The 14,743-nt window shown below is 38.3% G+C and overlaps 1 protein-coding gene across 3 annotated transcripts in view; it reads left to right on the forward strand.

The window, feature by feature from the left end:
* cdkl5 (cyclin dependent kinase like 5) overlaps nucleotides 1-14,541 on the forward strand; it is a 180,523-nt gene extending 165,982 nt beyond the window's left edge. For 2 of the 3 annotated variants that reach the window (XM_070893967.1, XM_070893968.1), the window contains 3 exons: nucleotides 6,127-6,249; nucleotides 7,556-7,666; nucleotides 9,324-14,541. In XM_070893967.1, coding sequence (XP_070750068.1) covers nucleotides 6,127-6,249; nucleotides 7,556-7,666; nucleotides 9,324-9,710 — 621 coding nt within the window. In that variant the 3' untranslated portion in view covers nucleotides 9,711-14,541. The remainder of the gene's footprint in view (nucleotides 1-6,126; nucleotides 6,250-7,555; nucleotides 7,667-9,323) is intronic. The other variant, XM_070893969.1, reaches the window with a different exon arrangement.
* The last annotated feature ends 202 nt before the right edge of the window (nucleotides 14,542-14,743 follow it).

A 14,743-nucleotide genomic window follows, 5' to 3' on the forward strand; every position in this document is an offset into this window, starting at 1 on the left:
TGTTTTATTTCTGAATGTGAGCTTAATGTGAAATAAACAACATGTAGTATTTTCAACAAGTATTTTGTAAGTTTGACTTTTTGCTGTAGCTTAAAGTTTATTACGTCTTCATTTTGGTTATTTTGGTCTGGTGATTTTCATCTTTCTTGGCTGCACTCAATAATTCTTACCATTCTTAACCATATAATATGTTTTTGTTACTGGTTCACTATGTATTTGTGTATTTTTGTAGGAAAAGGTTACAGAATTGGCGTTCTCTTTTTTTTTTAAATTTTAGCAAAGTTTCACATTCTGCATCACCATTGCAGAACCCACACCTGAGTATTATTCCACCAAGCTACCAGGTCCCAGCTCCTGTTAAGATTTGTTACATTCTCAACAACAACACCCACAACTCTTGCCTTCACTGTCTCCCAACAGCATACAACTTTCAGGAGTGATCAGGGCAGTCATATTGGGGCTATACAAATTAAGCTGTTATTGTGCATCAAACTGTGAAACCATCAATCCTGTGTTAAATTGCTGGGTTTTTTAAAATGGGTATTGCATTGCACTACCTGTAGTACAAATCACGGGAATTTGTATTGTTTATATAAGCATTGGTCAGACCCTCATCTGGAGTACTGCGTTTAGTTTTGGCCTACCAAATCACAGGAAAGATTTTATTGCCCTTGAAGGGTTACAAAGACTGGCAACAAAGATAATTCCAGATATCAAAGTGCAGAGGAGAACTGAAAAAGGAAATAAGAGGGTGAAAACATAAGAGGGAATACTAAAATCTTTAAATAAAATCTAAAAATAAAGAGTAAAAGGATAGTCAAATGCAGGATAGGGCCGATTAGGGACCAAAAAGGAAATCATCTTTTGGCAGAGGGCATGAATAAGGTATTCGATGAGTACTTTGCATCTGTGTTCACAAAAGAAGATGCTGCTGTCAATGTCGCCGTAAAGGAGGAGGACGACGTAGAGAAATTGGATAAGTTAAAAGGAAAAAGGAACTATTTAAAAGGTTGGCAGTGCTCAAAGTAGATGGTCCAGATGGGAGGCATCCTAGGTTGCTGAGGGATGTACGGGTGGAAATAACGGAGGCTCTGACCACAATTTTTCAATTCTTCCAAGATATGGGAGTGATGCCAGAGGGCTGGAGGGTTGCAACTGTTACAACCATATTCAAAAAAAAAGAGGGTAAACCCAGTAGCTACAAGCTAGTCAGCCAAACTTTGGTAGTGGAGGAACTTCTAGAGACCATAATCTCGGATAAAATTAATTGTCACTTGGAAAAATGTGGGTTAATAAATGAGTCAGCATGGATTCGTTAAAGGAAAATCATGTCTGACAACTTGATTGAGTACTTCGATGAAATAACAGAGGGGGTTGATGAGGATAATGTAGTTGATGTGTATATGGACTTTCAGTAGACATTTGATAAAGTGCCACAGAATAGATTCATTAGCAAGATTGAAACCCATGGAATTCAAGGGCAGTAGCAGCATGGACACGAAATTGGCTAAGAGACAGTACTGGTCAATAGTTGTTTTTCAGACTGAATCGAAGTATACATTGGTGTTCCCCAGGGGTTGGAATTTGATGTATATTAATGACCTGGACTTGCGTACAAAGGGTATCATTTCAAAGTTTGAAGATGACTCAAAACTTGGAAACTTAGTAAACATTGAGGAGGATAGGAGCAGAATTCAGGAGGACCTGAACAGACTGGTGAAATGGGCAGACACATGACATGAAATATAATGCAGAAAAATGTGAGATGAAGCATTATGGAAGGAAGAATGAGGAGAGCCAATAAATTAACAAAATGGTACAATTTTAAAAGGGGTGCAGGACATAGAGACCTGTGGGTTCACATTGATAAATCTTTGAAGGTGGCAGGATAAGTTGATGGGTGTGTTAACAAAGCGTACAGAATCCTGGGCTTTATAAATGGAGGTAAAAGTACAGAAGCAAGGAAGCTATGTTAAAGCTTTATAAATCACTGGTTAATCCTCAGCTGGAATATTGTGTCTAATTCTGGGCATCACCCTTTCAGATGGATGTCAAGGCCTTAGGAAGGTGCAGAAGATGATTTGCTAGAATGGTACCAGGGATTAGAGACAGTTATGTGGAGGGACTACAGAAGCAAGGATTGTTCTGAGAGCAGAGAAGTTTAAGAGGAGATTTATTAGAGGTGTTCAAAATTCTGAAGGGTTTTGCCGAGAGGAAATAAGGAGAAATTGTTTCCATTAGCAGGAGGGTTGGTTAACCATAGGACACAGATTTAAGATGGAGATGGAGAGAAATGGCCTCCTGTGCTATATGATTCGATGATATCAAGGGAGCTCATTGCAAGAAAAGATTAAAGAAGTTGGGCTTATTTTTTTAGAAAATAAATAACTTTGAGGTGACCCAATTGAAGTTTTCAGGTTATGAAAGAAAATGGCAAAATTTATCCAGACAAATTGCTCGCTGTGATGAAAGGTTCAAATATCAAGGAACACAGGTTTAAAAAAATGTCACCCAACTGGTATTAGCATTGCAAATTATGTTATCATTGAAGTAGACAGTATAAGTGGGTTCATGAGATCCTGGATGCATTTCGGAAAGAGGATTGATTTTAGTAATATTTTAATAAAGGGGACAAGTCCAATTTTTAAAAAGGGGATAAGTCCAACTGCGGCAACTACAGCGGAATCTCCCTGCTATCAGTCACTGGGAAAGTCGTCGCTAGAGTCCTCCTTAACCGTCGTCTTCCCGTGGCCGAGGAGCTCCTCCCGGAGTCACAGTGCGGATTTCGTCCCCTACGGGGCACAACGGACATTATTTTTGCAGCGTGACAGCTACAGGAAAAATGCAGGGAACAGCGCCAGCCCTTATACATGGCCTTCTTCGACCTTACAAAGGCCTTTGAGACTGTCAACCGCCAGGGTCTATGGAGCGTCCTCCTCCGTTTCGGATGTCCCCAAAAGTTCGTCACCATCCTCCACCTGCTCCACGACGATATGCAGGCAGTGATCCTGACCAACGGATCCATCACGTCCAGACCGGGGTCAAACAGGACTGCGTCATCGCCCCAACCCTCTTAATCTTTCTCGCTGCCATGCTCCACCTCTGTCAACAAGCTCCCCACTGGAGTAGAACTAAACTACAGAACCAGTGGGAACCTGTTCCACCTGCACCGCCTCCAGGCCAGATCCAAGACGACCCCATCCTCTGTCGTCGAGGTACAGTATGCGGACGACACCTGCGTCTGCATCATACAGAGGCTGAACTCCAGGACATAGTCGACATACGAAAGCATGGGCCTTACGCTAAACATCCGTAAGACAAAGGTCATCCACCAGCCTGTCCTCACCGCACAGCACTGCTCCCCCCAGTCATCAAGATCCACGGTGTGGCCCAAGAAGAGCAGGCATCGACGACGAGATCTAACACCGTCTCCAGTGCGCCAGTACAGCCTGAGGAAGAGTGTGTTTGAAAACCAGGCCCTGAAAACTGCCACCAAGTTCATGGTCTACAGGGCTGTAGTAATACCTGCCCTCCTGTATGGCTCAGAGATATGGATCATGTACAGTAGACACCAAGTTGCTGGAGAAATATTACCAACGATGTCTCCGCATGATCCGACAAATCCCCTGGGAGGACAGGCGCACCAACATCACCGTCCTCATTCAGGCTAACATCCCCAGCATTGAAGCACTGACCACACTCGATGAGCTCCGCTGGACACTCCACATAGTTTGCATGCCAGTCACGAGACTCCCAAAGCAAGTGCAAGTGCTCTACTCTGAGCTCCTTCATGGCAAACAAGCCAAAGGTGGGTAGCAGAAACGCTACAAGGACACCCTCAAAGCCTCCCTGATAAAGTGCGACATCCCCACTGACACCTGAGAGTCCCTGGCCTAGGACCGCCCTAAGTGGAGGAAGTGGATCCGAGAGGGCGCTGAGCACCTCGAGTCTCAACGCCGAGAGCATGCAGAAATCAAGCGCAGACAGCGGAAAGAGCTTGCGGCAAACCAGTCCCACTCACCCCTTCCCTCAACGACTATCTGTCCCACCTGTGACAGCGTCTGTGGCTCTCGTATTTGACTGTTCAGCCACCAAAGAACTCACTTCAGGAGTGGAAGCAAGTCTTCCTCGATTCCGAGGGACTGCCTATGATGATGATGTTGAAAAGGCAGGTAGGTGGATAGATCTATGAACAAAAATGAGCTGGCTAAGTGGATTCTCCAGATTTACATTGAAACAAAGGTACAGCCAATGAAAGACATAACTTTTATTGGAGTCTATTAGATAATAAGGAGCATGGTCTTGCCACCACCAGAGAGGCTTTCTGTCATTCAGTCGCAATAAGAACATAAGAATTAGGAACAGGAGTAGGCCATCTAGCCCCTCGAGCCTGCTCTGCCATTCAACAAGATCATGGCTAAGTCAGCCTGGATGAGGCACAGGATTATGTGCAAATTGTATAAATACTTGCATTTCTGTAGAGCTTCTTGTATGCAGCAAGCATCCCAAAGAGCTTTATAAAAGGGGAAATGAAAAGTAGATACTAAGCAAGAGGTGGGTGTGGGGGGGACGGGGGAAGGAAGAAGTGTAGAGAGAACCAATTGCATGGTTGAGGAGAGAGGTTTCCTGCAGGTTTTGGGAAGACAGCCAAGAGATGTGAAGGCAGAGGAGACGAGCAGCCACCAATGGTGGAGCAAGGGACAAGGAGAAGCCAGTGTTAAGAGATGGAAGGTGGATGCAAGAGCATGAGGCTAGAAGACATCACTATGGTAGGTTGGGGGGAGACCAATGAGAGATTTGAAAGTGAGGACAAGAATTTTGAGATCTCACTTGTTAGCTCTCTGGGCACTAGCAGAGCTTGGAGAGGATGGGATGAAAGTGTGGGGATTTTTATGGATCAGTACACAGGCTGTGGCATTTTGGATGAGTTGAAGCTTGTGGATGGTTGAGGCAGGAAGGTTATCTAAGAGGGTTGAACAAGTTTAGGCTCGAGGTTAAGATGTTGAGTAGGGTATTGTAGAGGGAGACGTAAAGGCAGAGATAGGCAGTGTTGTGCCAGAAGAAAGCAGTATTGGTAACGAAATGGATGTGGAGCTGGAAACTGAGATCAGGGTTGAGCAGGACACATTGGCACCATTTTTTGGGTTCCCAATGCAAAGCTTGCTCAAGGAGACTGTTGGCATGTCAATAGGACAATGATTAGATTCTATGTCATTTTTGCCTAAATTGTATCTTTCATTTGTCTTAGGAAATCACAATGGCAGTTTTATCCACCACTTCCTGTTTTTCTATTTAAAAAGTTGTTTTCACCTTAATGTTTCAGTTTTCTATATAGGTAGAATGGTTGCATGTTTGTTTCTTGCGTGAACAAAACCTTGGGTAAACTTAATGCTGAATGGAGGTCAGTAATTTGAGTAGAATTTTTTTTTAATTCTCTGAGAAGAGAGGAACCATTGGGGAATGTTGGAGCCTTTTATCCTAGTCATGCTCACGTCTTGATCAACATGCAGAGAGAAGTATGCAGAACAGCCACTTAAAGCAATATACTTGCTTTTGCAAAGAATTTCCTATGATGCTACAGTGCTCCAAGTAAGCCTGAGCAAGCATCTCTCGAGAGTTCTAGCAACGTTTTTTTTGCAATATTACATATTCCGGTTTGTCAATGACTAAAGAGAAATAGTGCCTCCTTTAGGTATGGCTTTTCTCGATCTGTATATTCAAAGCATCTGCCTAATCTACTCACCAAGTCAGTTTTAAAATGGATCTGATTTAGTTTGTGCAAGTCATATTGTGCTTGAGGTTTCAGTATTATTACAGCCAGTCAAAAAAACAATGAATGCGGTTCTCGGCAAGTTGTTGCACGCAATGGATTGGGGAAGATCACCTGATCAAATTGACATCACAGGCAAACAATGTTCCTAGGTTGAACTACTTTAACAGAATAAGAATAGACACATCTATGATAATCGAACATTGTTACTGCAAAACTTGCACTTAGAAATGTTCCTCAATGTACACTTTTTGATGATTTAAAGAAATCAAAACTGCAATCAAAAGGCACAGAAATATATAGACACGTGTGTTGCAATATCTATGCACTTGGTATATTTGTATCTTATATTGCAGACGGAAAACAACGATGGAGAAAATCCAAGTATCAGAAAATCTCTCTTTCCTCTTTTTAGTGCAAAGAATCATTTAAAACATATCTCTTCCTCAAGAGAACTACCTGTAGTCAATCTTCCCATGGTATTCATTTTTAAATACTGTATTCCTAACAAACATCTATAATACTTCAATGCAAATAACTGCTAGAGCATGCACATACTGGGTATAAATTTCTTTTAAATTGGTTTAAGCTTGGGTCTTCCCATGTATCCTCATAAATAATGTTGTGAATGCATTCAGAAACTTAACTTGTGATCATTACTAGATACTCTCAATGTTGTTTCTGGGAGAAAAGGAGCTTTCCTTTCTTGCTGCTATTGAACTAACAGCATGTATAAAAATCAGAAATTTCCAGATTTGGAAAGCAGCAGCAAGATGCAGCTGCATGCAGTCGGAGAATGCTGAACTGTGCACATAATCTAGCTATGGTGCTTTTTAGAGGAGAAAAAAAATCTGACGTATATTTTGCGCGCAGATTACTTTTTGACCACTTCAGAGGTACACCTAAAGATGAATGTTGTAAACTGGACCACATAGACAGAAAACTGTCCTTGTAAGTTTGTTTTCTCACGAAGCGTAGTCTAATGCTTTAGCTGGAATTCAGTTGCTTTAGCACATGGCTGCGGACTTGTGTTGGTGCTGATCTGTTCCTCATGAGTTCATTCATATCAGTAACATGGACTTTCTTTAAAGATGTTTTATTTTTTGCACTGTAATATAGTTTTTGTGAAGTTAGAGTTTATGCAACATTGTGATTGAACTTCTATTGTGGTAGGTAAATCTACAATGTTGTTAACTGGATTTGTATTTTCTGATTTGGATCTAATATGGTTAGTGGAGTTGGAACAATTAGCTTTGTGTGGTCTAAGTTAACATACAGGGTGATTACCTAGTGGTTTAATTGGCTCCAGGACATCAGTTGCAATAAAGTACCAAACTCTCCTATTTGCTAATCACTCCTCCACAACAACTTGCATTTCAGTGCATAACCCCTTGCAAGAACAGAGACAGTAACTTTATAACATTTAATTATTTAGAATGTGTCATTATAGCAAGCACTATTTTCCCCAAAAGTTGTTAAAACTATTTGTATAAATGTTTTTGAGAATGTCCACATTTTAACTAAACCTCCTCCTCTGATGGGCATCATAGAGATTAAGGCAACTTTTAGGACCAAGCTATGTAATCTTTTATTTAGCCTTATTTGGACATATCATCTTGACTATCAACTATATATAACAGCTATATTACCCAGACTCTCTCCACTCTGTTTCCAGGCTGTGATCAGGCTAAACGCTAAAGAATGCATGTCCTACCAAAACTGAAATCTGAGTGCCATAAATCATTGTTTCAGGTTACTCTGCTAATGTACACCTCTTCATTCTAGATGCCGAGTAGTGATGGCCATGATCGCCTGGCATTACAAAAGGCTTTACACACCAGTCAAAACCGAGGGAGAGATTGGTCTACAGACAAAATGGCAGATGTTCAGCCTCAGGTATTTTATTTAAAGAATGTAGCTTTTTAAATTCTGCCAATGAAAAACTCTGTGTAGTCATTCATCCCAAATAAAGTATATTGAGTTGAGAGTTCTAATATTTAGGCCTATTTTTTATCTAGCACCCCATACACATTTTTTAAGCTTGATCAACTTGTCTACCTACTTTTAAAGATTTGTGTATCTGTACCCCTGTCTTTTACTCAGTTTAAAATGTTACCATTTAGTCGACATTTCCTTTCCTTACTCTTTCTCAGCAATTGTATCATCTCTCATTTCTCCGCATCTAGCTGCCATTCTACTAACCGGTCTGTCCTTTTCAAGTTGTTTACACTCCTCTTCACAATTAACCACATTCCCTATTTTATGTCATATGCAAATTTTTATATCGTCCCGTCCATCAGATCATTTTATGTATGGTTTTGTATGTACATGTATCTGCGTATATGTCTGTATGTTTCAGCTCCTCTTCATTCCTACTATCACATTCTTCTGTGACAACTGAGACATAGTACTCATTCAACATCTCTGTCTTGCCTTCATCTTCCATGAGTTATCCTTTTTTGTCTCTAAATCAGCCTTACTCTAATTATTCATTTGTCTGTTCATGAAATCATTTATTATTTTCCATTAGGTTTGCCTACCAATCCTTATTCATTACCCTCTCTTAGCCTTTCTAATCTTTTTTCTTTTCCTTCTGTTTTCTATACTCCGCTTGATTTTGTTGTATTATTAGTCCTACTCATCAAAATATCACCAGCGTTTGTACTGTAATCATCATCAATTTGAAAGTTTGTCATTGTCGTATCTGCTAGTTTTTCTTCCCAGTTTATTTGGGCACATTCCCTTGTTATCCTGTTGCAATACGCTTTTATCCAGTGAAGTATCTTTATCGTTGATTTTTTTTCTTTCCAACTCTTACATCATTTATTAAAGGGTTACAACAACCCTATCAGGCAGTTCATCTGGCTTTTTCAGCCAGTACTACATTTTAAAATCACTGCTGCTTAATAGACGTAGAGGACCAAAATGGATGCCAGTCATCGCTAAATCTATGGAGCTACTCACTGAGGAATTCATATTCAATAGCTGTTTTGCTTCTTTCAAACCAAAATGCAGGGCTCCATATGGCAGCAACAGGGAGATCTCGATAGTTTGAGTTTTTAAAAGATATTAAGTTGAATAAGTATTTTACATTGTAGATGTGCTTATATCTCACCCAAGTAATGTTCCTTTTTAACCTTGCCTCAGAATTCATCCCATCAGTGAATATTTGTTTTTCATGGCTCCCAGAAAGATGTCTATTACTGCCACTTATAAAAATCTAAATATTAAATTATTACTCCATTATAAACTGTTAAAGAAATGAACACCTTTCACAACCTCAAGGCATCCCAGAGCACTTCACAGCCAGTGAAGTACTTTTAACATGTAGTCACTGTTATGTAGGGACACTTGTAATTTTGAACAAAAGTAGAATTCGTTTTTTAGCCTCTACAGTACCAGATTTAATGTAAATATTTGCTTCATTACTCAAATGCAATTCCATGCCAATAGTATTAGTTTCTGCTATACAGAAGAATTTCAAACCAAAAAACAAGCTTTGTTACCAGCTTAACTAATCTGCGAATCAATGTTTTTTTTAAATGTTCCACAGAAACACCCCTTGAAATCTCTGCGAAAGTTTCTGCAGCTCCCTACTTCATTCAGTCACTCTACTTCCTCAGATGTGCGGTTTCAACCTTTGCCAAACCAACTCGCCAAATCTTCTCATGGTGAGGGTCGCATCCATGCAGTGGGACAGACTCATAACAGCAATGTACGGCAAGATTCCCAAGCAAAACCCAGGTCAACTTTCCAACTACCTGGCCAAATGGAACCCATCTGGCATGTGCTACCAAGTAGTAGGACTGGAATTGATGGAACTATGAACTCTGACCAAATAATCTCCAAATCAAGTCAGAATGGTCATTCTCTACATTTAACCAGAACAGCACGCCCCAGAATGCCAAATCTAAATGATTTAAAGGAAACAGCACTGTAGTTGTATTTCATGTCATCATTCTAAAAATGAATAGCAGTCCTATTTCAGATTAACAATCGGGCCCCTGTAATAAATATTACTAATATAATATTTTAAGTAATTAAAAAAAAAACTTTTGACAATTACACCAGTGATGCAATATGCAGTATTATTTTAAATTGTTTGAAATGTGTCGCAAAACAGCGGCAAGCAACTGTGTCGGAATGACAAACATCCATAACTATTTCTAACAAAGCTCACAATTCATACGTTGTTGGGATTACTCTCACTTAAACAGTTTGTAGTTATAGCGAATATTATATTTGTACATTGTGTGTGGTGGGGGACTCGAGATTGTCCTGAGCTCCATGTTTTCATAGAGCACAATGTCACAGTGTGCTAATGCACAGTATATTCGCAAGCTGCTGATGCTTTTTGGCATTTGGTACCCTTTCTTCCTCATAACTTGCATTATATTTACGCATATGAATAGTGACATTTCAGCAATTATACTGGTAATTACTTACATTTGGTGTGTGGTTAGTAGCTTGTGAAAGTTTGATAAAATGATTTTATTTTTGGTATGTAATATAGAATCTGTACAAAGTACTTTCTGAAAATGATATATAGAATAACTCAAATTACAAATTTACATGTCATTAACTGAAAATGCAACGCTCAAGTAGTTCGATACCATTTCAACCCAAGATGTGGTATTGGACCACGATCGAGCCTGTTATTTTGCAGTATGTGCAATTGAGATTATATCATTTTCATGCTTTTCGATAATAATGGACATTAGGATTCAATCAAATCATATGGCTTGAAGCAGGTGAATTGAACTGTAGGGATATTGAGTTTTAATTTACTACATGTTCTGGTAAATAGTGAACTACTTATATATTGTATAGAGAATAAAAGTTCTAATGCACTCGAGGCTCAGATTATATAAGTTGCAAGAGTACAACTGGAATTGATTTTGCAACATACAGATCTCTAGTGTATTCTAAGCATGTAAAAATTACTTTTCAGTAATATCACTGCAGCTTTTTAAAAAAAAATACTGATTTCTGTTCTTTCCCATATGAGTTTTGTATCATTCATTATCATTATGACCTCTTGAGTTTTGCTATATAGCTAAACCTGCATTGTCTCCTCCCACTCTAAGAATGTTATGCTTGTTTATATATCGGTGCAGTAGTATATATTTTGCTCAGGACGATATATTGATAGAATAGTTGTACATTTTGGTACACTAGCGTTGCTTGAGTATCAGGGTGCTTCATTGATGGTAACCATAGCTGGCCGTGCACCAGCAGTGCCATAAGGTTAGGTCATTATTACTGTGTCACCTAGAGCATAAAATGTGGAATTTCGATCTTCTCTCTGATCTGTCTGTCCCTGTCTTATTCGGAGTTTGCTGTGGAGTTGAAGGGCAAGGAGCTTGCATGGTAGTTTTTCAACCTTGTGTAGATGCTGATTATTACACACTCTTACCAACATGCCCTTTAAATGGACAGATTTGTGGTGGGGATGGATACTTCACTGAAGGAGGAAAATGTCATCTTCTCGCAGCTGGTAACAAGCCCAGCAGGCAAGAGAAGTGAGTCACCACCCTCAAATCCACTCCCTATAAAAGGCCTTATGTGGCAGGAAAATTATTTACCAGCAAAATTGTACTTTTGCTGGATTATTGTTGCCCTGTATATTTGTGTTCTTTTGTGTAGAACATGCAAGTTATTTCCATGTCATCTTGCATTTCCAGCATCCGACACCTTTATTTTTTGCTTGTGCCTATTGTTTGTCACTGTTGACCTCTTCACTTGTGCAGTGATCCCACAGACAAAAAAAATTATATTAGGAGAAAACAATGGCCAAAAGAGAAATTACAGGTTTGTGCAAGGTCCCACTTTGCATCTGGCCTTACAAATGGACAAGTGGAACACCACTTGAGACCATGTGCAGATCGGTAATTCATCCCATATCATCTAAAAATGGTAATTCTTGGGAAAATGACCAAAGCAACAGTTTTTGATTTTCATAAGGCCTGTTGAGTTCAGATCTTGGGCAGAATCTAAGGATTTGCTTTTCACATTAAATTGTCTGTTTTGGAATACCCTGTCTCCTTGTAAATTACAACATAGGAACAACCAACAAAACTGTACATGTCGTGTAATTTTTTCTCGAGCACTTTTTTCCCCCTAAAATATACAATTTAGGTGAATGGCAATATAGCAATGCGATAGATTGCATTTGTTCATTGAATGCTGGAATGCTCAAAGGATGTATGCAGCAGTAATAACTGTTAGTGAGCTTGTGGCCACATTCTAATCTCAGTCTCCAGGCGAAGTCCTTTTAATATCTCTTAATCACAACTGTCACCATCTACACAATATACCAAACCATTTTGATTTTCCATTAGTACATGAGGCCAGTTATTTTTTTTTAAATTGACGACTTGGATAAGACGCATCAAGGAAACTTTACGATGCCCTTTTTTAAAAAATGTTTTTGCATATTAACCTGACTGATCAAAATCAAGTTTTTACATTCAGAGAAATAGCAAGAATGCAGAATTCGTACATGTGTGTATTTGAGGTTTCAGTCATCTAACTGAAAGCAATGTTGGCAACAGTTATGGAAAGGATCATGAATCTGACCTTGCTGCCCTCGTGAGGGACAGGCTCTATTGTTTAGTAACAGGCAGACTCAAATGAATGAAAAAGATTATATCCTTTCTGTACTTGCCCGGAATGATGAGTCACCAACAAACTAAAATATTTACCAGATTTTAAACAAACTTTATGAAAATAATGGACTTATGTCAATAAATAAGCATCTTCAGAACCATCTGCACATCTGTCCTTTTTAAGAATTTGTAAAAGGTAATGTGCCAACTTAATAACGAATGAGCTTTGCAAGTGAGACTTGACCTGTAATTTCATCCTGATCCTTTAATAATTGAATAACTTCAAACTCATTTAGGGACTTGATGTTCAACTTGTGATCTCAAAATAAAGACAGTTAGATTTTTAAGCAAGCTTTAAGTGAGTTCAATTTTTAAATATTTATATGTGGGTTCCAAACTTCCCATTACTGCAAGGCACTAAATTTGTGGCATGTCAAAAATGCCCAGACACCACCTGCAAAAAGCATGTTTAACTAATGACATTACACATACACTTTTCCCTGAAAATAGTGCCTTGTTGGTTTACAGTTAAATTTGCACAATATTGTATGATTTCTTTCACTGGAATCTTGCCTGATTTTGTTTTTGAAAGAGACCCACAACTTCTGTATCAACATCTTTTCCAGGGACGACTGTTTTGTGAATATGGTTTGTGTTTGTAATTGAATAAGTTGAATGCTTATGTGGTGTACCAATATTTCACCGTATTGTCATATAGTTATGTTCCTTCCTGCTACTGTCTCATATGGTTCTTTCTTCCAAGATTATTACATGATCTGGTTAGTTACACTGTCTAATCTTATTGCTTACTTTTCACAATTTATTCTGTATTATGTATTCAAAATGGCGCAGACTAAAGTAACCATTTCAGGAATATATATGTTCAAAAGCAATTGATGAACATCATTTTTTTTTAGAGGTGGGAAATCAGTACAGCGGGACATTGTAATATTATTTCTAATAAACAGGTATTGAGTGGCTTCTACCATTGCCATTGATGGGACATTTCTATTCCTTGTGATCAAGCATTCACCCTCATTCATTTGAAATGTGCTTACTTATAAGTATTACAAAAAGTATCAATTCTTTGGTGATATTAGTGTTTTCTAAATGTCATTGTACACAAGGCTCAGATGGTCAGTTTCAGTATTAATGAGCTCAGTTACAGCTTTCAGTATCTCCAATAGCTAAAATTATAACTGGCTAACTTTGAAACAGGTTGCTCTTATATTCTGCAGAATTCTAAGTTTAAAATGTTACAGTTGCTGTTATCGTTAGCATTGCAAAGATTTTTTTTACATCTACACACTTTCTCGTATGAAACCTTATATGGAAAGGTCAGTTTTCAGAGTTAAAACTTAACGAAAAAAAAGTTGTTGCACAAAACAACTAATATGCAGAGATTTTTATGCCACATTTTTAAAACAGCTTTTATACAATGGTAATTGATGCAGTGTAAACCCAGGTTCTGAATAATTCAGCAGAATATAAACCAGCAGGTATAATTAGTGTTTATGTATATATTTGTCTAAAAAAATGTTTCATGCATGCAGATCTAAGTATTTCACACAGGTTTGTATGGGTGTAAAAGAGGTGTATTATCTATTAGATCTTAAAAGTGCATATGTATAGGAGTTAGAAATTGCTGTTGGGGGGCTTATAGTATTAATAGGGGAAAACCTAATAAACATAAATTGCTATTTAATATAGTTTTGTTAGGATAATATCCCAGATGTACAAAAACATGGAAACAAAAGTTGCGCTGAGAGAGTGTATATGTAATTCTCAAGTGTTTAATCCCTATAGCCACAATTTAAATTATATTTTAGGCAGTTCTATTTTTTTTAAAAAGTGTGCACATGTTTTCAAGAATTCAGGTCTCTGCTCATGTAAAGTCGTGGTTTTCTGGGATTCTTTATGGCAGCGTGTGTGTTTGTCACATTGTTGCATTTATGTTTGTTTTCTTCAAACTATTGCAGTTTTTCCCTTTTTTTTAATAATTGATGCAAGGTATAAAACATTTGTAAATTGTTTATATAACATTTATATGTTTGTATATTCAACCTTTATGGTGTGTTTTCCATCTATATGTACAGCTATGTTGTAAATTTTAATCATAATCTGAGTTGTCACTGAATATTGGCATGAAATTGGTTAATTTTTACGAAGCACAATGTATTTTTGAATGGATCTTGTAAAACACGTCTTTATAAAAATGCAATTTTTTGCACTAAAATGTCAAGTATTCCTGATTTTGTTTTTAATATTTAGGTTTACTCATGTATTGAGGGGGGGAATCTAATCACAGTTAATTGGATATGTAGAGAGACTCAGTCAGGGAATGTATGGAGAAAATAGTGTTCTC

Source organism: Pristiophorus japonicus, chromosome 11 (assembly GCF_044704955.1).
Source record: "Pristiophorus japonicus isolate sPriJap1 chromosome 11, sPriJap1.hap1, whole genome shotgun sequence".
Classification (NCBI taxonomy): domain Eukaryota; kingdom Metazoa; phylum Chordata; class Chondrichthyes; family Pristiophoridae; genus Pristiophorus; species Pristiophorus japonicus.